At 47.6% G+C, this 23,805-nt stretch overlaps 1 protein-coding gene across 2 annotated transcripts in view; it reads left to right on the forward strand.

The window, feature by feature from the left end:
* Positions 1 to 874: 874 nt before the first annotated feature.
* Positions 875 to 23,805, forward strand: part of LOC136004192 (guanine nucleotide-binding protein G(o) subunit alpha) — a 224,010-nt gene continuing 201,079 nt past the window's right edge. For both annotated transcript variants that reach the window (XM_065660471.1, XM_065660470.1), the window contains exons 1-2: positions 875 to 1,478; positions 1,569 to 1,611. In XM_065660471.1, the coding sequence (XP_065516543.1) occupies positions 1,361 to 1,478; positions 1,569 to 1,611 (161 nt within the window). In that variant the 5' untranslated portion in view covers positions 875 to 1,360. The remainder of the gene's footprint in view (positions 1,479 to 1,568; positions 1,612 to 23,805) is intronic.

Consider the following 23,805-nt stretch of genomic DNA (forward strand, 5'->3'; position numbering starts at 1 on the left):
AGCTTGATGTATTTTACCTTGCTGCGCTTAGCACTTCATTCTTTCCTCTCTAGATCTTTTTATAGTCAGACTGTCACATATCAATCAATGTTATGGATTAAAGTTGAATATATTGTGACTTGTCTGGGCCAGTAGGAAAGCATTTTAAATGAAGTCTTATTTATTTCATTTTCCCCGTTGACATTTGTTTTCTTCTCTGTTTCCAACCTTGTGAAACATCGAAACCTGCCAGGGAAATTGCAGGATTTTAACTCACTATAATCCCTAAATAATTGTTGGATGTCATGGAATGGCGATGACAAGAGGGCAGGTCATCTGGTGAGATATGTGATTGCACTGCAACAAAAAAAGGATGAACCCCATGTGATTACACTGGTGGGAAACATAATCCAAAATAGTGGTGAAACTCGATGCCCTGCATCAAGCACATAAACGATTTGCATCCCAAGTATTGATGGAAGCGATTTCAGCTGCATGGGGCTGGGGGATGGCAGCCCCGGGCCTCTGGGAAGCCCAAAGGCCCGCACAAACACACCGTAGCCGCTGGACCCTGCCACCCGCCCTCATCGCCCAGGCACTGAGGTGCTCGGTCTCGAGTGACAGGAAAGGGGGAGGCAGCCGCCCGAGTCACGGCCTCTCCTGTGCGGGTGACAGCAGCGGCCCTGAGGAAGGCAAGAAGCCGGAGTCACAACCTCCATTCCACCCGGAGCGAGGGAGACAGGTATTAAGGCGGCGACATTTCCCCGTACCACGTGTGCAGCCCAGGCCGGACCTCGCTTCGGAGCCTGCGCTCAGCAGCGCCAAGGCTAGAGCTTGGATTGGGGCTGGGGCCGCGCCACTGGGAGCATGCGCGAGCTGCGCGCGTCACGGGAACGGGCGAGGTCGGTGGGAGTGTGGGGTTTCGGCGCGCTCCCTTTTTCTTTCCTTGTCTTCGCCATTCCCGCACTTTGTCGAGAGTTGCCCGTGCCGCGCCGCCCGCCAAGGAGGGGAGAGAATAAGGGAGAGGGAAGCACTCTCCCCTCGTCGCGTACCCTCTTGCTTTTCCTCCTCCTCCGCCTCCCGGCCGGGAAGAATTCACTGTGCCCGCAGCAGCCCCGCTGGATGCACTGAGCGCTCGGGCGCGGGGAGAGAGCCAGGAGAGGGAGCCGGGAGCCCCGCCGCTGAGGCGCTGCGCCGCCCGGAGGCTCACGGCTATCTGCTTGAATTCTTTTATTTCCCCCCCCTACGCTGATAGCTGGCTTCGCCCCTGCCTCCTTCTCTTCGCCCGCGGGAGCCAGCCGAGGCGGCGGCGGGGCCTGCATTCCCCTCCCCCTTTTTTATTTTTTAATTTACATTTTTTTTTTAATTTTTCGTCGCCGCCATGGGATGTACCTTGAGCGCCGAGGAAAGAGCCGCCCTGGAGCGGAGCAAGGCCATCGAGAAGAACCTGAAGGAGGACGGGATCAGCGCCGCCAAAGACGTGAAACTCCTCCTGCTCGGTGAGAACCCGGTCGCCTCTTCCCTACTCCGCGGCCCCTCACCCACCTTCTCCCCGGCCCTTATTCCCCCTTTCATTTCTCTTTCAACAGGGGCCGGTGAGTCAGGGAAAAGCACCATCGTGAAGCAAATGAAGTAAGTTCCGCGGTAGTGTGTGTGTGTGGGAGATGGACCGTGAGGGGGGAGTTAAACGGTGTTAATAGGAGGGGGAAGGGAGTTAGGGGCTCGCTGAGGTGAGGACCGCGGGCGCCATGTTTACCTGAGGCAACCGCGAGGGCGGGAAGGTGTAAGGCGGAGAAAAGGCTCCGCTACCGCGGTTCCCAGTGCTGTTCCGGACCGAGGTGGTGCTGAAGTATCGCTGCGAGATTTCAGCCTCTCCTTTGAATTAAAGCCGAGCGTGGCCACCCACCACCAATTACACTCAAACCCTGCCTTGGTGCCCGTGGTGGCTTCTAGAGCTCCCCTGCACATGCTCTGCCTGTATTTAATTCGTGCAATAAACAGCAGTGAAAACCCCCACCACACAGTCTCTTTCAATGCTGCATCCCGTAGGAAAGCAAGCGCAGGGGAAGGCTGCTGATGAAGGGATGGAAGGTGCTCCCGTGGCACCGTTATTCTCCCTCCTTCTTTTTAATTGAAAATACAGTGAAACACCACGGCCTCGCACCTAAACAGAGATGATGGTCTGGTCCGAGGCAGGTGCCATCACGGAACAAGCCCCGGCGCTGGTTCAGGGACTGGGTTTCAGCCAGGGAGAGGTGCGGAGCGGCAGCTGCTTTGCGATGGTTGTTAGAGGGATCGGGGGCTGGGAAGGCCCCCCCCGCAGTTGCTGAGCGAGGCGGGGGGAGGCAGCAGAGCTGGGTGTGGATGGGGTGCAGGGAGCGGGGTGCTGGCGGCCCTCTGCAGTTCCGGCAGCCAGTGCCTGTGCGGGGGCCGAGCTGGTCCCGGCGAGGCGCGGCTGCAGCTTTCAGATGGTTCGCGTGGTGGACAGCGCCCAGCGAGGACTACAACCGCAGGCGGCTCGGCCTCTTCGGCACCGCTCGGCTCCTCCCGGCGGCGGCCGAACGTCGCGCTCGGCTGCCTTCGGAGAACGCTCGGAGGCGGTCGGGGGGAAGCCGAACGAGCTCGGATATAGCTGAAGGGGCTTGTCGCCGCTCGGCAATCTGTTGCCTTGCACACCCGTAGCCGCCCTGGGTGTGCGTGCGCGCGCCACGGGGAGCAGATCTGGGCCTTCATCCTGTCTCCTCTCCAGCCAGAGTGGCTTAGCGGGTGACCTGGATATTTCTGCATCAACTCTGCTGCCACTGTGTCCAGCCCTAGGGGGTGGACTGGGAACTAAACCATCATCCCTGCCTGAGCCAGTGCTTTTCCCACAGCACTGCGGGGCTGGGAGGTCTGTCTGCAAGAAGGAAGCTTGTCTCCAGTACAGCTTTTCCCACCAACATCTGTATACCCTACTTGTGTAAAGGCTCTGAGCTTCTCCTTTCACAGTTTGAAAGGGGGCTTTCCACCCTGACAGTTAAATTTGGAGCTGGGGCGGGGTGGGTTTGATTTGCACTTGTTTGTGTGGAAAGGTGGATCAGAGGAGCTGTTACTGCAGATGAACACCAATAAATTATTTAATCTCTAGAAATTACTTCTGCAGAAGCATGCTGGAATGGTGGGCAATAGGGTTTGGTGGAAGGGAAAGGCTGTAGATACCACAATAGCAGTGCAGACACACGGAGCCCATAGGGCAGGTGGTGACCACACTGGCTTACACAATTAGTATGCAGTGACTCCTGTTTTCCAAAGAGCAGAGCTCTTGTTTTTTATCATGATGAAAATTGCATCAAGATAATGACCTGGTTGCTGGACTAGATTAGTATATTGAGGACTGAAATACACCCTGATATATATATATATATTATTTATATATATGTTTATATATATATATGTTTTTTTATATATATGTTTATATATAACAGTTTTAAAGTAACACATGCTAGGCTTGCAGCTTTGTACCTGACATGAAAATGCTGAGGAGGCTGCTATGGTGAAGGGGCATAGTGTTGGAAACTGGGAGGCATCCGTCAGTGTGGAAACTCCAGTGAAGTGTGCAGAGGCTGGGGTGGGGACAGCAGTGTTGCTCTGAGCATGTCAACAGGCATCTGGAGAGAGCCACACAGCTGTGGGTGCCAGGGAAAGGGATGTGCAGGGAACAACTCAGGGAAATTAACATTTCTGAAAATAAGTTTAAATGTAATGTAGGCATTAGCAATTCACCTGGTCAGGCTCCATTAGACAGGCTTGCTGAGAACTTAATGAATTCTTAATAAATATTAAATTGCATGTTAAATAGATTTTGATGAAAGAGACTTATTTTTTTAATATTGTGTTATTGGTGTGCTTCTACATAATAAATCTCATCCTCGTGAATGGCTAAAGCAGCTTAACACTTGGATATTGCCTTGAAAAGAAGCACAGGAATCTGTAGACAGATGAAAAAACACTAAAATAAAGGAACAGAGAACAGACTTTGTTACAGAGGACTGAAGGGATTATGCACTGTCCAGTTAATCCTTGAAATACTGGGTAGTGGGAGAAGTGACAGGTAGAAATTACAAGAATTTGAGAGTGTATTTGAGCCAGGATAGGGATTAGGATTTGTAAAATTAATTAAGGATGTTTTAATGAAATATTTGGAGATACCTTTCAGCTGGTGAGTGGGGAGTTATCCAGCAAAGAAAGAGGTACTGGTGAATGGCAGAGGTAGAACTGGAGGTTAATGTGTACATCTCAGACACTGGCAACGCAGACTAAGGATGGCGTTCTGCTTAGCACCAAGGTCGTTTTGACACCTTTAGACCTTGACTACACCCATCTTGGCTGATTAGGTTTGCTTGTTATTTTTTTCCCAACCAGTCCTGCAGCCCAGATACTTTCACCCATGCCTCAAAATGCAGGGTTAGGGCTAAGCTAGTGAAGGGAACAGTCCTGAATGGTGCAGTTGTGCCACACAAGCCAATGAGACTTCAGAGTGTGCCACAGTGTTCACAATCAGGCTGTGACCATATTCCATTTTCAAGCAGCTTAAACTAAAAACCAGCTTTAATGAAACAAATGTGGGGTCTCCTTTGAAGAACCAAGGTAGAGGGTGAGAGTTACTGGGTGAGAGAAATTCGTCTTTCACTCCTGCCACCCCATCTCAGCAAATTCACTTTGATGTAGGACTGCAATGGATGTCAACATTTTTTAGGTCTTATAACTTGAAATAAATGTTGTGCACATGCAGAATTTGGAATATGTGACCTTTTCTAGAATACCTGGCTTGTAGCATGGAATTGAGACTTCTGTTTTTCTAGGATATTTTTCTGGGGACTTAAAACTCTAGTGAATGTGTTCATCAAAAGGCCTAGCCTAGGCAGACACCAAGCATATCTCCATCTGTTACTGCTCAGCAGAATACTTAATATGTGCAACGGTCTGGTGGTGAGCAGGGATGGACTGTTCGGTTGGGGACACCATCCACTGCCGTCAGCATGAAGCTTCTAGGGAATTCAGTGTTTAATCAGGCTAACACAGAGAGGCTGAATTAGCTGGCATGGCTTCAAAACTAAGGTCCTGCTACCTATTCAGCAACAGCCATTCTGGATGTTGAGTCAGGGCAGTACTTTACCTTCCCAAACTAGGGGTTAGTGATGGTGGTGGCATTCAGGAGGAGACATGGCTTCACCTGCCCACAGGAAGAATCTTGGGTTTTGGGGTTTGGTTCGCGATTTTGCCTCTGCAGAAGCAGCAGCTTCTGTCCCCTGCTGAGCTGGGAGCAGAAACCTGGGTCTGGCTCCCTTTCACAAGATGCCAGAGCTTCCAGCCCTGTATGTCCTCCAAAACAGCCATGTCTTACTTCACCAGCAATGCAGGCAGTACCTCAGTTGATAGGCTTCTTTGCTGGGCCATGTTTTGGCAAAATGTTTTTATGTTATGTATAAGAAGGATGGGAATATTCAATAAGGAGAAAAATAGACTAGCATACAATGCTTATCTTTAAATATCTATCTGCTCCCCAACAGCTGTCAGTCCCATAAGGCATCTCATATATTGTTCTGACCTTTTCCAAACAGCCCCTCAAAACAGCCCCAGGCTCTACTTGCTCTGTGTAACTGAATTATAATCTAATGAATTTCTCTAGAGAAGCAGTCCTCGCCCACTGGTTTTACAGCCCATATCAGTAATTTGATGGTAAATGACACTGAAACCAAATGATGTGTTGTGAACACACACTCGGGTGCTCTTTGCTGCATGTCTGTATCTCAAAGCTGTAGTGATTTCACATTTTGAGCCCCTTCCCTTGGGAATACCTCACCTCACGGGGGCTTATAGTGTGGGGCTACTTCTTGGCCTCCGCAGTGTATTCCTGGGGACAGGAATGCCAACTGTGTATTCATGGCCTGTCCCACTCCTCAGAGCAGTTTTTTGGTGCCATTCAGCCCTTGCTCCTGTCCAGGAACTGTTTGATCCCTGGCAGCCCAGATGCACGAACCTCACTAGAGCATCAGGTCAGGCAGAGCCATCCCCATCCTTACTTGTCTTCTGCTCTGTTTTCCAGGATTTCTGTGACTTAAGGCCCAGTGACAGTCTGCTTCTGGGCAGTATTTGAACTGAGTTTCAATAAGCAGGGAAGGAGCTGCAGCCCTGGATGCTGCGGTTGCCACATTCCACGCCCTGCAGTGGAATAATGCAGAGTGGTTGCCTCTGAACGAGGAGAAAATAAGAGCTGGGAGGAGAGAACAGTGAGGCTGTACATTTTGACTTGTAGTTGCAAAGGGAAATCATGTTTTCAGCACTTATTTCCTTCCTTTTGGATTATTAATTGTGATTATAAGCCAAAACATTAACAACCATAGTTCATTCTTTTATACTTAAGGTTCTTGTTATTAGACTGTGAGAGTTTTCAGAGAAAAGCAGTAACAGTATTAGCAGGCAAGATGGAATACATTTTGGGTTTGGGTATTTTTCCTTGACAGTTCTTAATTTGTTTCTTGTTTTAGGGACTCATAAAGGTAAAAATATCTTTCAGTGACAACAGTGAACTGCATAGCTTCTCTGTCAGCCTAGGTTCAAAACCTTAAAAGAAATTTGCCTGTCATATTCTGACATGACACACCTAGTCCTGTTGGAAATGTTTTAGCACCTAATTAAATGAAAGCAGTTCTATTAATGAGCTCTGAAGAGACAAATCTGCTGCCCAAATGTAACCAGGGCTCTGTTTTGGTTTATGATTTGGCTAACCCAGAAGTCATAAGAGACATAAGATTGAGACATAACAAATGATAAAAGGTCGTTGTTTTCCTCTTCAGTCTGCCTTTTCCCATCGATCTGGGATACCACTTCATATCTGATGTGAGTTTTCCAGTATGCTTACCTGGGGAATACGGGGATAATAATAAAAATGGGTGAGGAATGAAAGACAAATAATGGAGGTAGAGGCACTCTGTTGGCTCTTCTGCTTGGTCTGGTCAAGAGAAAGGGTGGAATGAAGAAATGTCCTGGGTTCAGCAGTAGCAGTCATTTTTCTCCTTCTTAGTAGCTGGTGCAGTGCTGTGCTTTTGACTTTCAGCCTGGGAACAGTGCTGATAACACTAATGTTTTCAGTTGTTGCTAAGTAATGTTTATTCTGAACAAGGACTTTCTCAGTCTCATGCTCTGCCAGGGAGGAGCGAAGGTCGGGAGGAAGCAGAGACAGAGCACCTGACCCAAATTAGCCAAAGAGGTATTCCATACCACAGCACATCATGCCCTGTAACTAGATCACTGCTCGGGTTGGGCTGGGTATCGGTTGGCGGGTGGTGAGCGGTTGTATTTGCTTCCCTTGTTATTTCCCTTATCATTATTATTGGTGGCAGCAGTAGTGGTTTGTGTTATACCTTGTGTTATACACGGGCCACCCTATGGTTTTACCTGAGGGATCACGGAGAAGACATGAGGAAGTGGGATGGAAAACCTGTCTCAGCTATGGAGGAACATGTGCGTGAATTGAAGAGGAGAACAAAGGTCAAGGATGATCATCCCATGAAAGCTGTGGCTTCAGTCTCTGGGGAGCAGGTTCCCAGATAGAGTGGAAGAGCTGATTTTCCTCCAGGTCCTGTGATAAAGAAGACCCCTCTCTACAAAACTTAAGTAACCTATATCGTGATCACTATTAGAGGGGCCCTGCCTCCAGCCAGGTGGAGGTAGGGGATAACTGGATTTATTGGACTGTGTGGATCAGATGGCCTGGCACATCAGTCCCACAAAAGTCTCCAGTAGAGAGCGTACGCAAAGCGTACCCTGATGCCATCAAACTGTCAAGGGGTGGAACCCATTTCTATTTCTGGAGTGACAGGAGGATCCCAAGAGTTGACTGTACTGGAGGCTGAAATCAGCCTGACTGGGAGGAAGTGACAAAAGCACCTCATTATGACTGGTCCAGAGGCTCCATGCATCCTTGGCATAGACTACCTCAGGAGAGGGTACTTCAAAGACCCAAAAGGGTATTGATGGGCTTTTGGTATTGCTGCTTTGGAGACAGAAGAAATTGAGCAGCTGTGCACCTTGCCTGGTCTCTCAGAGGATCCTTCTGTTGTGGGGTTGCTGAAGGTCAAAGGTCAAGTGCCAGTTGCGACCACAACAGTGCCCCGGCAGCAATATTGCACCAAACGAGACTCCCTGATTCCTATCCATCAGCTGATCCATAGACTGGAGAGTCAAGGAGCGATCAGTAGGACCCGCTCACCCTTTAATAACCCCATGTGGTCAGTGCGAAATTCTAATGGAGAGTGGAGACTCTCATGGCCTGAATGAAGTCACACTGCCATTCAGTTCATTATGAACTGGAGTCAAAGGTAGCCAAGTGGTATGCCACAATTGATATTGCCAATGCATTTTTCTCAATTCCTTTGTCAGCAGAGTGCAGGCCACAGTTCGCTTTTACTTGGAGGGGCGTCCAGTACGCTTGGAACCCACTGCCCCAGGGGTGGAAACGCAGCCCTACCATCTGCCATGGACTTATCCAGCCTGCACTGGAACAGGGGCAAGCTCCAGAACACCTGCAATACATTGATGACATTATCGTGTGGGGTGATACAGAGGAAGATGTTTTTGAAAAAGGGAGGAAAATAATCCAACCATTGCTGAAAGAGAGTTTTGCCATAAAACGAAGTAAGGTGAAGGGACGTGCACAGGAGATTCAGGTTTTGGGAATAAAATGGCAAGACAGACGTAGACTGATCCCCACAGATGTGATTAACAAGATAACAGCAGTATCTCCACCAGCTAGTAAGAAAGAAACACAAGCTTTCTTGGGTGCAGTGGGGTTCTGGAGAATGCACATCCCAAATTACAGTCTGAATGTAAGTGCTCTCTATCATGTAAAAAAATGATGTAAATATGGCCAGATGTAAAAAATGTACTCTACACCACAGCCAGGGAGAATGGTCCTACCTGGAGCCTCTGGCAGAAAGCTTCAGGGGAGACTCAAGGTCGACCCTTCGGCTTTTGGAGTCGGGGATACAGAGGATCTGAGGCCAGCAATACCCCAAATGAAAAAGAGATACTGGCAGCCTATGAAGGGGTTCGAGCTCCTTCGGAAGTGATTGGCACTGAAGCACAGCTCCTCCTGGCACCCTGGTTGGCCGTGCTAGGCTGGATGTTCAAAGGCAGGGTCTCCTCTACACATCATGAAACCAATGCTACATGGAGAAAGTGGGCTACACTAATTATGAAATGAGCATGAATAGGAAATCCCAGTCAACCAGAAATTCCAGAAGTCATCATGGACTTCATGGGTTGCTGAAGGTCGAAGAACAAGTGCCAGTCGCAACCAAAATAGTGCACTGATGGCAATATCGCAGCAACCAAGACTCCCTGATTCCTATCCATCAGCTGATCCATACACTGGAGAGCCAAGGAGTAATCAGTAGGACCCACTCACCCTTTAATAGGCTTTCACACTGGCCATATGGGGCTAACAGAGAGTGGAGACTAACAGAAGACTATCGCGGCCTTGTCACACCACCCTTGAGTGCTGCTGTACCTGACATGCTAAAACTTCATTATGAACTGGAGTCAAAGGCAGCCAAGTGGTATGCCACCACTTATATTAACAATGCATTTTTCTCAATTCCTTTGTCAGCAGAGTGCAGGCCACAGTTCGCTTTTACTTGGAGGGGCATCCAGTATGCTTGGAACCCACTGCCCCAGGGGTGGAAACACAGCCCTACCATCTGCCATGGAGTGATCGAGACTGCACTGGAACAGAGGCAAGCTCCAGAACACCTTGCAGTGCATTGATGACATTACTGTGTGGGGTGATACAGAGGAAGAATTTTTTGAGAAAGGAAGGAAAATAATACAACCCCTGCTGAAAGCCGGCTTTGCCATAAAACAGAGGAAGGCCAAGGGACCTCCACAGGAGATTCAATTTTTGGGAATAAAATGGCAAAATGGACATCACCAGATCCCCGCAGATGTGATCAACAAGATAACAACATCTCCACCAACTAATAAAAAAGAAACACTATCTTTCTTGGATACTGTGGGGTTCTGGAGAATGCACATCCCAAATTACAGTTTGATTGTAAGCCCTCTCTGTCATGTGACCCAGAAGAAGAATGATTTTAAATGGGGCCCTGAGCAACCACAAGCCTTTGAGTAAATTAAATGTGAGATAGTTCATACAGTATGCCTTGGACCAGTCTGGACCGTGCCAAATGTAAATAATGTACTCTACACTGTAGCCGGGGAGAATGGTCCTACCTGGAGCCTAAAGCAGAAATCTCCAGGGTAGACACAAGGTCGACCCTTCGGCTTTTGGAGTCGGGGATACAGAGGATCTGAGGCCAGCAATACCCCAAATGAAAAAGAGATACTGGCAGCCTATGAAGGGGTTCGAGCTCCTTTGGAAGTGATTGGCACTGAAGCACAGCTCCTCCTGGCACCCTGGTTGGCCGTGCTAGGCTGGATGTTCAAAGGCAGGGTCTCCTCTACACATCATGAAACCAATGCTACATGGAGAAAGTGGGCTACACTAATTATGAAATGAGCATGAATAGGAAATCCCAGTCAACCAGAAATTCCAGAAGTCATCATGGACTGGCCAGAGGGCAAAGATTTTGGAATGTCACCAGAGGAGGAGGTGATGCATGCTGAAGAGGCCCCACCATATAATAAACTGTCAGAAAGTTAAAAGCAATATGCCTTGTTTACTGTTGGGTCCTGCCTTATTGTGGGAAAGCATCAGAGATGGAAGGCAGCTGTATGGAGTCTCTGACTACAGGTTGCAGAAACTGCTGAAGGAGAGGGTGAATCGAGTCAGTTTGCAGAGGTGAAAGCCATCCAGCTGGCCTTGGACACTGCTGAACGAGAAAAGGGGCCAGTACTTTATCTCTATACTGATACATGGATGGTGGCAAATGCCCTGTGGGGGTGGTTGCAGCAATGGAAGCAGAGCAACTGCAATGCAGAGGCAAACCCATCTGGGCTGCTGCACTGTGGCAAGATATCGCTGCCTGGGTGCAGAACCTGGTGGTGAAGGTACGCCGTGTAGATGCTCATGTCCCCAAGAGTCGGACCACTGAGGAAAACCAGAACAACCAACAAGTGGATAAAGCTGCTAAGATTGAAGTGGCTCGGATGGACTTAGACTGGCAACATAAGGGTGAATTAATTATTTTTGGCCCAGTGCACCATCAGGGCAGAGATCCAACATACAGATGGGCTCGTGATCAAGGAGTGGACATAACAATGGACACTATTGCCCAGGTTATTCACGAATGTGAAAAATATGCTGCAATTAAGTGCGCAGTCAGGACTTTTACATACCGTAGAACGGGATAAAGTTCCTGTGGTGCACATAAAGAATTTCCTGGGGAAGGCAGTCTGGGTTATTCCTGCTTCAGGTAAAGGCAAACCCTCTCGTGGGATTGCTTTGCCTCAAGGACCCGGATATACTTGGTGGGTAATGCGGGAAGATGGGGAAGTCCGATGTATACCTCAAGGGGATTTGATTTTAGGGTAAAACAGCCTATGAGCTCAATTGTATGCTTCTGCCTGCTATGTAGTACTTTTATAGCCCACCAAATAGATATGTTCAGGTCACCAGCGACTGGCCCTGACTTCCCTCAACCATCATCCCAACAAAGAATGAACTTTGATGAAACCAGACAAGTTCTGCCATAAAGGAACGATCAACGTCAGCAGGCAACGATCTAACACTGCACATAGGTTCTCCTGCTCTGAAAGACTGTTACGAGAGATTGAGACCGACATCATGGGCCAAATGGACTCAGCAGCTTTATAGGGATTGGTCCATGCACTAAGGAATGATCTCTCTCCCTCTCTCTGTGTGGATGCATATATATGTATATATATGAGATAAGAGTGATGGTATGTTGAAAATGTGGGATCTGAACATGACGTGAATGGTATGGAATAAGGGGTGGATACTGTCCTGGGTTCAGCAGTAGCAGGAAGGAAGGGGAGGAGTGAGACAGCGACTGTGTGGTTCTTAGTTACTGACTGGACTTAAACCACGACACCCTTCTAACCTAAGCCAGGTTTAGTAAATGCAATGACTCTTTCCTACACCTTCTCCAACTGGGTCCTCCTCCTTCTCGAGGCACAGTACCCCAGACTAGACCTGGTCCTCACTCCTCTAACCTGACAAGACCATTTTAAGCTGTAAATCTTATACTCCCATGTGTTGAAGTACTTCTCCCAGCTCCACGTCACTGCCAGATGTAATTATGTCTTTTCATCCATTTTGCATTGATGGATATTTGAGGAAAATCTACCCAGATCTCTGCAGAGTCCTGTTTGACAGAGTCCTCTGCTCTCACCATGAACTACCCGGTAACTGTATTCTTTGGGAATGAGTTGTGCTACTCATCCATTTTTGTGTAAGATCTGAAGTAGTTTCATCTACAGTTTTTCCAGGTCACTTTATGACAGTCATGTGGCACCATGTAGATCTTTCCCAAAATTTAGATTGGCACCACCTATTCCTCTCTCACATCTGCTGAGAAACCAAATGAGATCAGTTTAACATGCCTCATTTTTACATAATCCATGCTGGATGTCACTCATCTCCCTTTTTATCTCCTAGGTGCTTACAGATTGATGGATAGCTCAGTTCTCTTGAAGCATCTAGAAGTTGACTGGTCTATAATTCTTACTGCTCTTTTCTCCCTCTATATTTAGACACCATGTTTACATTTTTTCCTTGTCTTCTGGTACTTCACCTGACCTCCAAGAGCTCTCAAGAAGTGTTTGTATTTCTGAGATGGCACCAGCAGAGCCCTGAAGTATGGAATAAGAAGTTCCTTAAGCACGTCTGGTCTGAAGACATTTAATCTTACATAACTTGCCCTTCTTGTGCCAGAGGGAGAGAGATGGCAGTGCTCAGCAGTGGAGCCTGTTGTGGACATTCCTTCTCCTCCTCTTCCTTCCATCTCCCAGTATCTTTGATCCCTTTCACAGCTCTGCATGAAGGTTCTCCCTTCCTGACTGACACAGTCCTGCCTTGTCTCCTGCACTTTGTCACCACTCCAAAACCTCAAGCCAATGCCTCTGAAATGTTTCCTGCTAAATTCAGGAAACACTGTGGCTTCAAACTGTCTCCATCACTGTAAAAGACATGCATAGAGACTTCCAATTGCCTACCAGGGAAAATAAATCCCATACTGTTTCTGTTTTACCTATGATTTACTTTCAATCAGCAATATGTTTCCAGATGAATGAAGTTTTCCCATATCAATGCACATCCCTAAAAATTGCCGCAATTTGCTTAAATAAATCCAGATAGGAAATCACCAGGGGATTATTACACTCAAAGTGCAGCACAAGCCAATATCTTGAAAATGAATGGTCCAGTTCCTATAAGAGCTTCTCACCTTCATCTGGGCAAATTAAGGACTTCAAGGTCATTGTACTCGGGGGTCTAGGATGCTGCCCTGGGTTTGGTGGCAGTGGTACCCTGCACTGCACCCACAGCTCTGTTTCCACCTGGATGGTCGTGTGCTACTCTGCAGGATCTCCTTCCATGTCAGTAAAGCTTAAACCTCCTGAGTGCTCTGTATGAGGAGTTTCTGAAGTCCACACGGACAACGTGGCAGAGAAAACCTTCCAGCCGATGCAAAGAGCATGAGATGCTACAAGGTGTAAGTGCTGCTTGTAACTGCAGGAGATCACTTGGGCCACGACAGAAGGAAGGTGGCACGGAGGAAGTTGGGGCTGTTCAGCCTGGAGAAGAGAAGGCTGCGTGGGGACCTAATAGCAGCCTTCCAGTACCTGAAGGGGGCCTATAGGGATGCTGGGGAGGGACTCTTCGTCGGGGACTGTGGTGACAGGACAAGGGGTAATGGGTTAGAACTTAAGCAGGGGAAGTTTAGATTGGATATAAGGGGGAAATTCTTTCCTGTTGGGGTGGTGAGACACTGGAGTCGGTTGCCCAGGGAGGTTGTGAGTGCTCCATCCCTGGCAGTGTTCAAGGCCAGGTTGGATGGGGCCTTGTGTGGGATGGTTTGGTGTGAGGTGTCCCTGCCCATGGCAGGGGGGTTGGAGCTAGATGATCTTGAGGTCCTTTCCAACCCTAACTATTCTATGATTCTATGATTCTATGATTCTATGGAAGGGACAACTGAGCATCTGCCCACCAACGTATTTTTGCTCGGGCTGTTAAGAAGCCCATTCATTCATGGACATTTAGGGTACAGACTGATCCAAGGTGGATTTTATGTGAAGGCTTCGAATACACATACAAGTTTATTCTTGCTTGGAAAAGTTTTCTGATACTTTTTTTTCTCTTTTCTGATACTTTTTTTCTCTTTTCTCCTCTTTTTCTTTCAAAACTAATCTTCTCTGTTTCATACAATCATAGAATAGTTAGGGTTGGAAAGGACCTTAAGATCATCTAGTTCCAACCCCCCTGCCGTGGGCAGGGACACCTCCCACTAAACCATGCCACCCAAGGAATCAAGCGAGTTCATACCAGATCATCAATCATGCCAGAATCAAGCAAGTTATTCTGGTGGGATTGCATAGATTTTGAACAAAAAAAAAAACCCCAAACCCTTAATTTTGAAGAAAACTCTAAACTTTGTTTCCAAATGGGGAAAAATAATAATGCAAAAATCTGATTTAATAATCTGCAAAAATCCCTAATGTGTAGGGAAGGGAAGGGGTTGATCAAATGTTGATGGAAAATCTTCTGCTAGAGGTAATCAGCTACTTCTAAATTTATTTTTACCTAGATATGAGGTTTAAAATCTGTTTACAGTGGAGTTATGAAGCTAAATTCCAGTGATTCTCTTCTCACTCATTTAATAGCCTTAAATGTGATTAAAATCTCCTGGATTATGTTAAACTAAATCAACAAAGATACCCATGACCTTATGTTTCAGAGACTGCAAAGGCACAGTCCAGACCTCTGTGACAGGGTGCAAATCTCTCCAAACTCTCATTCTTCTTCCCCTCTGACTCTGCTTGAATGACATGTACATCCATTGAGTTCTACATCAATGCTTAAATTTGTCTTTGGGCTGTCTTGAGGGGTGATCCCCACTTTGGTTGCACACTGTAGTTGAGAGATGATTTCCTGGCCTGCATGCTCAGTTCCATGTGTCCTTCATCGGCCTGGGGTATTGGTTTGGCTTTTGTACCCTGCATTTGGAATACACCAACGACCCTTCCCATCTTTGCTCTGTGAAGACTGTTTCAGCATTTACATTTTCTAACAGGAAGCAGCAGAGTGAAATACTCTGGTTTTAAGTGTGTGTATAAAACAAGCTTAAGAGTGTAAACACTCTACTGCATCCTGCAAGTAATTAATTACTGTTGATAAATGAAAGACACTGTTTCTGATATTTCAAAAGAAGGCAAGGCAGGGCAGGCAGAGCAAATACAGCTATTGTTCTTGTAATCCACCCAAACTCAATGGGGACATAGTCATCCTTTGAAATGTAACACCACAAAGTCAGGAAAATGAAGCATCCTGTGACTTACCTGTGACAATAAGTATCACCCACACCAAGCCTAATCATGCATAGTCAATTATAGCAGTGGTTTTACCCACCCAAGTAACCCTAATGATAGGGTGTCGTGTCGTGGTTTAAACCCAACCACAAAGCTCGTTCATTCACACCCCCCCCCCTTTTCTTTTTCTCCCTCTTTCTTTCCTTCCCCCCCCCCCCGACCCTCCATGCTCCCGGAGGGATGGGGAGGAGAATTGAGAGAATGTAACTCCCACGGGTTGAGATAAGAACAGCCCAGTAACTAAGGTATAACTCAAATCACTACTGCTACCACCAATGATAATAATGATAAGAGAAAATAACAAGAGAAGAGAATACGATACCACCACCGAATGAGTTCGACCCCTCCGAAGAGAGACCGTGCCCTTCCGGGTAACTCCCAGTTACCTCCCTGGGCATGACGTGCTGTGGTATGGAATACCTCTTTGGCTAGCTTGGGTCAGGTGTCCTGTCTCTGCTTCCTCCTGGCCTCCCCTCGTCCCGGGCAGAGCATGAGACTCACAAAGTCCTTAGCCAGAATAAACATTACTTAGCAACAATTAAAAACAATTGGTGTTATCAGCTCTCTTCCCAGGCTGGAAGTCAAAACACAGAACTTGCACCAGCTACTAAGAAGGAGAAAAACGGCTACTGGCAAACCCAGGACATAGGGGATGGTGCTATATAGGTGCATTCATGGGATTGCTTTTGCTCAGGGGCCCGGACATACTTGGTGGGTAATGCGGGAATATGGGGAAGTCTGATGCGTACCTGAAGGGGATTTGATTTCACGGGAAAACAGCCAATGAACTCAATTGTATGCTGTTGGCTGCTATGTAGCACTTTTATAGCCCACCAACTAGATGTCTTCAGGTCAGCAGCGACTGACCCTAACTTCCCTCTGACCATCATCCCAACAGAGAATGAACCTTGATGAAACCAGACGAGTTTTGCGGTATCATCAGCAGGCAACAATCCAACACTGCACACTGTCTCTCCTGCTCTGAAAGACTGTTAGAAGAGATGGAGCCCGACATCATGGACCTGATGAACTCAGCAGCTTTATAGGGATTGGTCCATGCACTAAGGAATTATCTCTCTCTGTGTGTGTATATATATACATGTATACGAGACAAGAGTGATGGTTTATTGAAAAATGTGGGATCTGAGCATGACATGAATGGTATGGAATAAGGGGTGGATATTGTCCTGGGTTCAGCAGTAGCAGTCATTTTTCTCCTTCTTAGTAGCTGGTGCAGTGCTGTGCTTTTGACTTTCAGCCTGGGAACAGCGCTGATAACACTAATGTTTTCAGTTGTTGCTAAGTAATGTTTATTCTGAACAAGGACTTCCTCAGTCTCATGCTCTGCCAGGGAGGAGCGAAGGTCGGGAGGAAGCAGAGACAGAACACCTGACCCAAATTAGCCAAAGAGGTATTCCATACCACAGCACATCATGCCCTGTATATAAACTGGTAGCTGTTACAAGGAAGGGCTAGATCATTGCTCGGGTCGGGCTGGGTATCGGTTGGCGGGTGGTGAACGGTTGTATTCGCTTCCTTTGTTATTTCCCTTATCATTATTATTATTGGTGGCAGCAGTAGTGGTTTGTGTTATACCTTAGTTACTGGACTGTTCCTATCTCAACCCGTGGGAGTTACATTCTTTTGATTCTCCTCCCCATCCCTCCGGGAGCAGGTGGAGGAAGGTGGGGGAGTGAGCGAGTGGCTTCATGGTTCTGGGTTGCTGTCTGAGCTTAAACCATGACAGCGTCACTGCTGGCCAATGCAGGAGCAGGTTGCTGGTCATCTGGAGAATAAGAGCCAGGCAGTCAATAATAATGAGTCTTACAGACTCATAATTGACTGTCTGTGGTAGAGTTAGTTTTCTCCAGCCACTTTGCAGAGTTACAGCCTATCCCTTTTAGTGTCAAGTTCCACATGTTTCTCCTGGATTTGCAAGATACAAAACCACAAATGAGTGTTGAAGCTGATGGATTTGCATCCAGAAAGCCTGATGCAAGTTCAGGGACTAAGAGCTTGATTTTGCAATCTTCTGGGCTTATTCACCTCCTGCTCAAGCTGGGAAGAAAATAAAAAGCTTTTCATATGAGCCAGCAGCAGTTCACAGGGCACAGAATGACCTATCCTCTATATTCTGAAGTCTATGGTTAAACCCTGAGTGCAGAAGACAGGATTTGGTCCTTTAGTCTTTATGAGAGTGTGAAGACAAGTTCTGGCAGAAGAGAATTTGCAAAACCTTCTCAAATTCAGGTGGCCAGGTTATCTAGGAGTCTTGTCACTCTTCATGATGCAATTTCAAATCTCCTGAGAGTTTTGGTTTCCCGTAGGAGTCTGAAATTGCTTCTGTGGAGCCTGGACTTGCATGATGACTGGGCAAGCTCTGTTCTCAGAGCTTAGTTCTTGGTTTTGATTTTGAAAGAAAACTTCCAGCTCTCCTCACTTCAGAGAAAAGTTAAAAAATAAATGTTCTTATTCTAGCCTAAGGACTCAAGAATTGGGAGCAAAATAAAAAACAGCCCAAACGAAGACAAAGAAATGAAAGACATTTCAATTGCTTGGTTATTTTTGAAGCCGGGTTATTTTTTTTGCATTAGCAAGATTGAAACCAGCAACCTCACTTGTTTCAAATCAATTTGAGTGCTACTGACCCCAGATCCTCTCTTTGACCTCAGTGGACTTTGGGCCAGGATCTTCCCACACTGAAGATGATGTCTCTTCAGTGTACAATTTTTATGAGATCTGATGAATTTCAAATGTCTGCGTGGCACTTGGTGCAAACCTGGAAATGGCTGAGTTTCATTCACAAAAACAAAACTAGGAAACGAAGAGGTCTGGAAATCCCATTTGAAAAAGCATTGGCACATCAAACCTAAGGCCATTTTTCTTGCCTCAAAAATTATTTTATTTCATTCTTAGAGGGAAATACTAAAATGCGTAATGTAAAAATCCCCCTAAACTGTTAATTGAATCATTCTCATCTTATTTTTAAGACCATTTGTGCAAATGGCAGATGCAGGGAGGTTGGAGGATTAGAGTCCTGATTATAAGATGCTGTTAGGATTCTGCCTAAAATAACAAAACGCAAAAGTCTGAAAAATGCTACTGGATAACACAGAGCAAAGGAACTAATGGTTTTCTAGTGCTCAGCAAAAGGGAGAAAAAAGTCTTTTAATCCAAAGCTCCATCATTGTGTGCTTATTGCAATAAGAGAATAAAAAAAATGCTTACCCCCCCCCCCCCCCCCCCTTTCAAGTTAATTGAGAAACAGCTGAGGAGTGCTCTCTCAGAAGGGAGCCTAGGTAGCAAGCTGAAAATTGCTAATCAATAGTATTTTTGACATGGAAAGAGAAGGCTTGGCAGAGATGAAATTGCTTTGTTTTTCTTTATTCTTGGGCATGTCCTGCTCTGCTTGGTCACTAAAAATTATGTCATTTCATCCTAAGACCTTTCATCTGAGTATAAAACCAGAAGAATGTACAGCAGCTTGAGAGAGAGTAAAGAGGTATGGGTAACGCGGGGTCCTCACACAACTTAATGAGTTTGGGCTATGGCTATTAGTAACCTTCCTCTCCCCAACCAGGCCATCCTGTGGGATTTTGTGTCCTCTGGAGCTAAAGGCAATTTAGCATCTATTCTATTTGATACAGGATAACTTGTGCAATCTTTCAACAGAAACCTCGTAACAGTCTTCCACTACCTAAAGGGGGCCTACAAGAAATCTGGATAGGGGCTTGTTGCAAGGGCATGTAGCGACAGGAAAAGGGGGATGGTTTTAAGCTGACAGAGGGGAGATTTAGACAGACATTAGGAAGTTCTTCCCTGTGAGGGTGGTGAGGCCTTGGCACAGGTTGCCCAGAAAAGCTGTGGCTGCCCCATCCCTGGCAGCATTCAAGACCAGGTTGGACAAGGCTTGGAGCAACCTGGTCTAGTTGAAGGTGTCCCTGCCTGTGGCAGGGGGTTGGAACTAGATGAGCTTTAAGGTCCCTTCCAACTGAAGCCATTCTATGATTCTATGAAATTCTGCTGGTTAATGTTGCAGGAGTTGCTTTTGGGGAAAGGCTGGGAGACACCGATCCTAGTAAGTGCATTGAGGTGCTAATCTCTGTTCTCTGAGAAAGCCTAAAGGTGCTGGTGGATTCTGTGTAGGATAGTGGCATTCAGGAAAAACTGGGAGCAGGTTTCGGCAGAAGCAGGATCCAATGCTGGTGGGAAATACAGGGTTTAATAACAAGGAAAGGGAATTTCTTCTCTTTGGCATGTGGCAGGGTACTTTGTGTAGAAATACAAAGGTCTGGGCTTCACATCAGGAGGCCATGAGGGGTGCCTCCAGGAGCTGCTTTAGTGAGTGGAGGGGGGTTCAGCAGGCTTTGACTGGTCCAGAAGAACTCTCTACTCCAGAAATACCCTACTCAGAGAATTCATCACCCCAGTGTTAGCACCTTGTCAGGGGGGCTGGGAATGGATGTTTCACCTCTGTGCATGTCCCTCCTCTGAAACATAACCCCCCAGTGCTTAAAACAGTCTGAAAGAACAGTGACTCAGCATGCTTTGAGACTCTCCAGCAACTTCAGAGTGGCATTAAATGTTTTTGTCTACAAGAGTGTCATCAACAGCAACTTGTACACATTGTAATGGCCTGTTACAAGACTTGGAGCATTTCTAGATCAGCTGGCAATTGTTACAGAATAGGACGAGAAAAGAATGTGTCTGCATTGAGGAAAAGTATCACTTAATAAAAATATATACTACCTCCTGTGAGAATGCAGTGATTTATCCTCTTCCTGTTAGAGCTGATTTGAGCTAGTAGCTTCAATTTTAAAGCATTATGCAAACGTACAAAGGCTGAGTGCAAAAAATGGATGTTAGGCAGAATAATCAAGGCAACAAATGGTAAATTTTATGTCTAGGTTTCTGGAGCTGGGTATGTGGTAGCTTGTGCTCACCAACAGGGAAGGGCTTGCTGAGAATGTGGTACTCCAGGGCAGCCTTGGATGCAGCGATCACGTGATAGACGAATTTGAAAACCCCAGGAGAATGAGAAGAGCGTGTTAGCAAGCTCACTGCCCTGGACTTCAAAAGAGCAGACTTTGGCCTCTTCAGGAGCCTGCTCAGTAAGGTTCCATGGGATATAGCCCTGAGGGCAGGGGGGCCCAAGACTGTTGGTTGATATTTAAGGATCACCTGCTACAAGCTCAGGAGTGCTGCATCCCAACTACAAGGAAGTGCAGCAGGAGGGCCAGGAGACCTCATTGGATGGATAAGGAGCTGCTGAGGAAAATTCAAAGGAAAAAAGAGACTTATAATAAATGTAAGCAAGGACAGGCGGCCTGGGTAGAGTACAGGGATGTTGTCCGGGAAGCTAGGGACCAGGTTAGGAAGGCTAAGGCCCAGTTAGAATTAAACCTAGCCAGGGATGTTAAGGATAACAGAAAGGGATTCTACAGGTACGTAGCAAACCAAAAACAGACTAGGGACAAAATAGGCCCCCTGAGGAAGCTTTTGGGAGAACTGGCTACACAGGATTTGGAGAAGGCTGAGGTTCTGAATGACTTCTTTGCCTTAGTCTTCACTGGCAAATGTTCTGACTGCACCACCCATTTCTTAGAAAGTAGATGCAGGGACTGTGAGAATGAAGACCTTGGGCCCAATGTAGGAGAGGATCTGGTTCGAGACCATCTTAAAAATCTGAACGCAAACAAGTCCGTGGGACCTGATGGAATCCATCCGCGGGTCCTGAAGGAGCTGGCGAATGAAGTTGCTAAGCCACTGGCCATCATATTTGAAAAATCATGGCAGTCAGGTGAAGTTCCCGACGACTGGAAAAAGGTAAATATAGCCCCCATTTTCAAGAAGGGGAAAATGGAAGACCCGGGGAATTACAGACCAGTCAATCTCACCTCTGTGCCTGGTAAAATCTTGGAGCACATTCTCCTGCACAACATGCTAAGGCACATGAAAAAAAACAAGGTGCTTGGTGACAGCCAGCATGGCTTCACTAAGGGGAAATCCTGCCTGACCAATTTGGTGGCCTTCTATGATGGGGCTACAGAATTGATGGACAAGGGTAAAGCAGTTGATGTCATCTACCTGGACTTGTGCAAAGCGTTCGACACTGTCCCACACGACATCCTTGTCTCTAAATTGGAGAGATATCAATTTGATGGATGGACCACTCGGTGGATAAAGACCTGGCTGGATGGCCGCGCACAAAGAGTTGTGGTCAATGGCTCGATGTCCGGCTGGAGACCGGTAACGAGTGGTGTCCCTCAGGGATTGGTGTTGGGACCTGTCTTGTTTAACATCTTCATCGCTGACATGGACAGTGGGATTGAGTACGCCCTCAGCAAGTTTGCCGATGACACCAAGCTGTGTGGTCCGGTTGATATGCTGGAGGGAAGGGATGCCATCCAGAGGGACCTTGACAAGCTTGTGAGGTGGGCTGATGCCAACCTTATGAAGTTCAACCACGACAAGGGCAAGGTCCTACACCTGGGTCGGAGCAATCCCAGGCACAGCTACAGACTGGGCAAAGAAGAGATTCAGAGCGGCCCTGCGGAGAAGGACTTGGGGGTGCTGGTCGATGAGAAAATGAACATGGGCCGGCAGTGTGTGCTCACAGCCCAGAAAGCCAACCGTATCCTGGGCTGCATCAAAAGGAGCGTGACCAGCAGGTCGAAGGAGGTGATCCTGCCCCTCTACTCTGCTCTTGTGAGACCTCACCTGGAGTATTGTGTGCAGTTCTGGTGTCCTCAACATAAAAAGGACATGGAACTGCTGGAACAAGTCCAGAGGAGGGCCACGAGGATGATCAGGGGACTGGAGCATCTCCCGTATGAAGATAGGCTGTGGAAGTTGGGGCTTTTCAGCCTGGAGAAGTCTGCGTGGAGACCTCATAGCAGCCTTCCAGTATCTGAAGGGGGCCTATAGGGATGCTGGGGAGGGACTCTTTGTCAGGGACTGTAGTGACCGGACAAGGGGTAATGGGTTAAAACTTAAACAGGGGAAGTTTAGATTGGATATAAGGAGGAAATTCTTTCCTGTTAGGGTGGTGAGGCACTGGAATGGGTTGCCCAGGGAGGTTGTGAGTGCTCCGGTTGTGTAGTGACCGGATGAGTTATTGGTCGGCTGGTGTTGAGGTGTTGTATTCTTTCCTCTTGTTATTTCCTTTAGCACTATTATTATTGGTGGTAGCAGTAGTGATTTGTGTTATACCTTAGTTACTAAACTGTTCTTATCTCAACCCGTGGGAGTTGCATTCTTTTTGATTCTCCTCTCCGTCCCTCCAGAAGCAGGGGGAGGGCAAGAAGGGGGGGGGAGTGAGTAAAAGAGGTTTGTGGTTGGGTTTAAACCACGACAGTTCTTTTTGGCGCCCAACGTGGGGCTTGAAGGGTTGAGATAACGACGGAGATGATCAGATTAATAGTCGTCACAGTGCTGATTTATTGGCTCTCAAAGTTGTTTCTCTTGCTCTCAGAGCTTCAGAATGTAGTACATTACTTAGAGCCGGTATTCCCTGTGGTAGTGTTTATCAAGTGTGGCGCTTGGGCTAAGGTTTTTGTTTCACTGTACTTTATGGCAATGGCTTGTAATACGGGTGGGCTCCAGCAGCAGGGAGAGATGGACGTGGCCGTGGACTTGTACCCGGCCGTCCCGCTGCTCTTCACCGCCCTGGCCCTTGTCCTCGCCTCCGTCTTCGTGACGCTGCGGGGAGCCGAGGGGGAGCGGCCCCGGGAGCCGGCGGCGGCCGAAGCGGCCCGGGAGAGCGGCCCCGGGGACCAGGCGGCGGCGGGAGCGGGGCCCGAGCCCGGGAGGAAGGCGGCTGCCGAGCAGCGGGAGGAGGCGGCGAAGGAGCCGAGCCCCGCGGAGGAGCCGAGCCCCGTGGAGGAGCCGAGCCCAGCGGAGGAGCCGAGCCTCGTGGAGGCCGAGAGCGTTCCCCGGCAGCTGCCCGCAGATCCGCAGGAGGATGCAGGAGCCCAGGCAGCATTTCCCAGCAAGGCAGAGGAGGAAGAGGGTGTGGGGGACAGTATGAGCGAGTATCTGGTCCACTGGGCCCCTCCAGTGCTTTGGAAGCGTCGGAGATGGAAGGCAGCTGTATGGAGTCCCCAACAACAAGCTGCAGAAACTACTGAAGGGGACAGTGAATTATTCGAGCCTGGTGGGCCATGACACCAGGCCATCAGGGCAGAGATGCAACATAGAGATGGACTCATGATCGAGGGGTGGACTTAGCAATGGACACTATTGCCCAGGTTATTCATGAGTGTGAACACTGCACACAGC

The sequence above is a fragment of the Lathamus discolor genome, chromosome W, assembly GCF_037157495.1.
Source record: "Lathamus discolor isolate bLatDis1 chromosome W, bLatDis1.hap1, whole genome shotgun sequence".
In the NCBI taxonomy this organism is placed as follows: domain Eukaryota; kingdom Metazoa; phylum Chordata; class Aves; order Psittaciformes; family Psittacidae; genus Lathamus; species Lathamus discolor.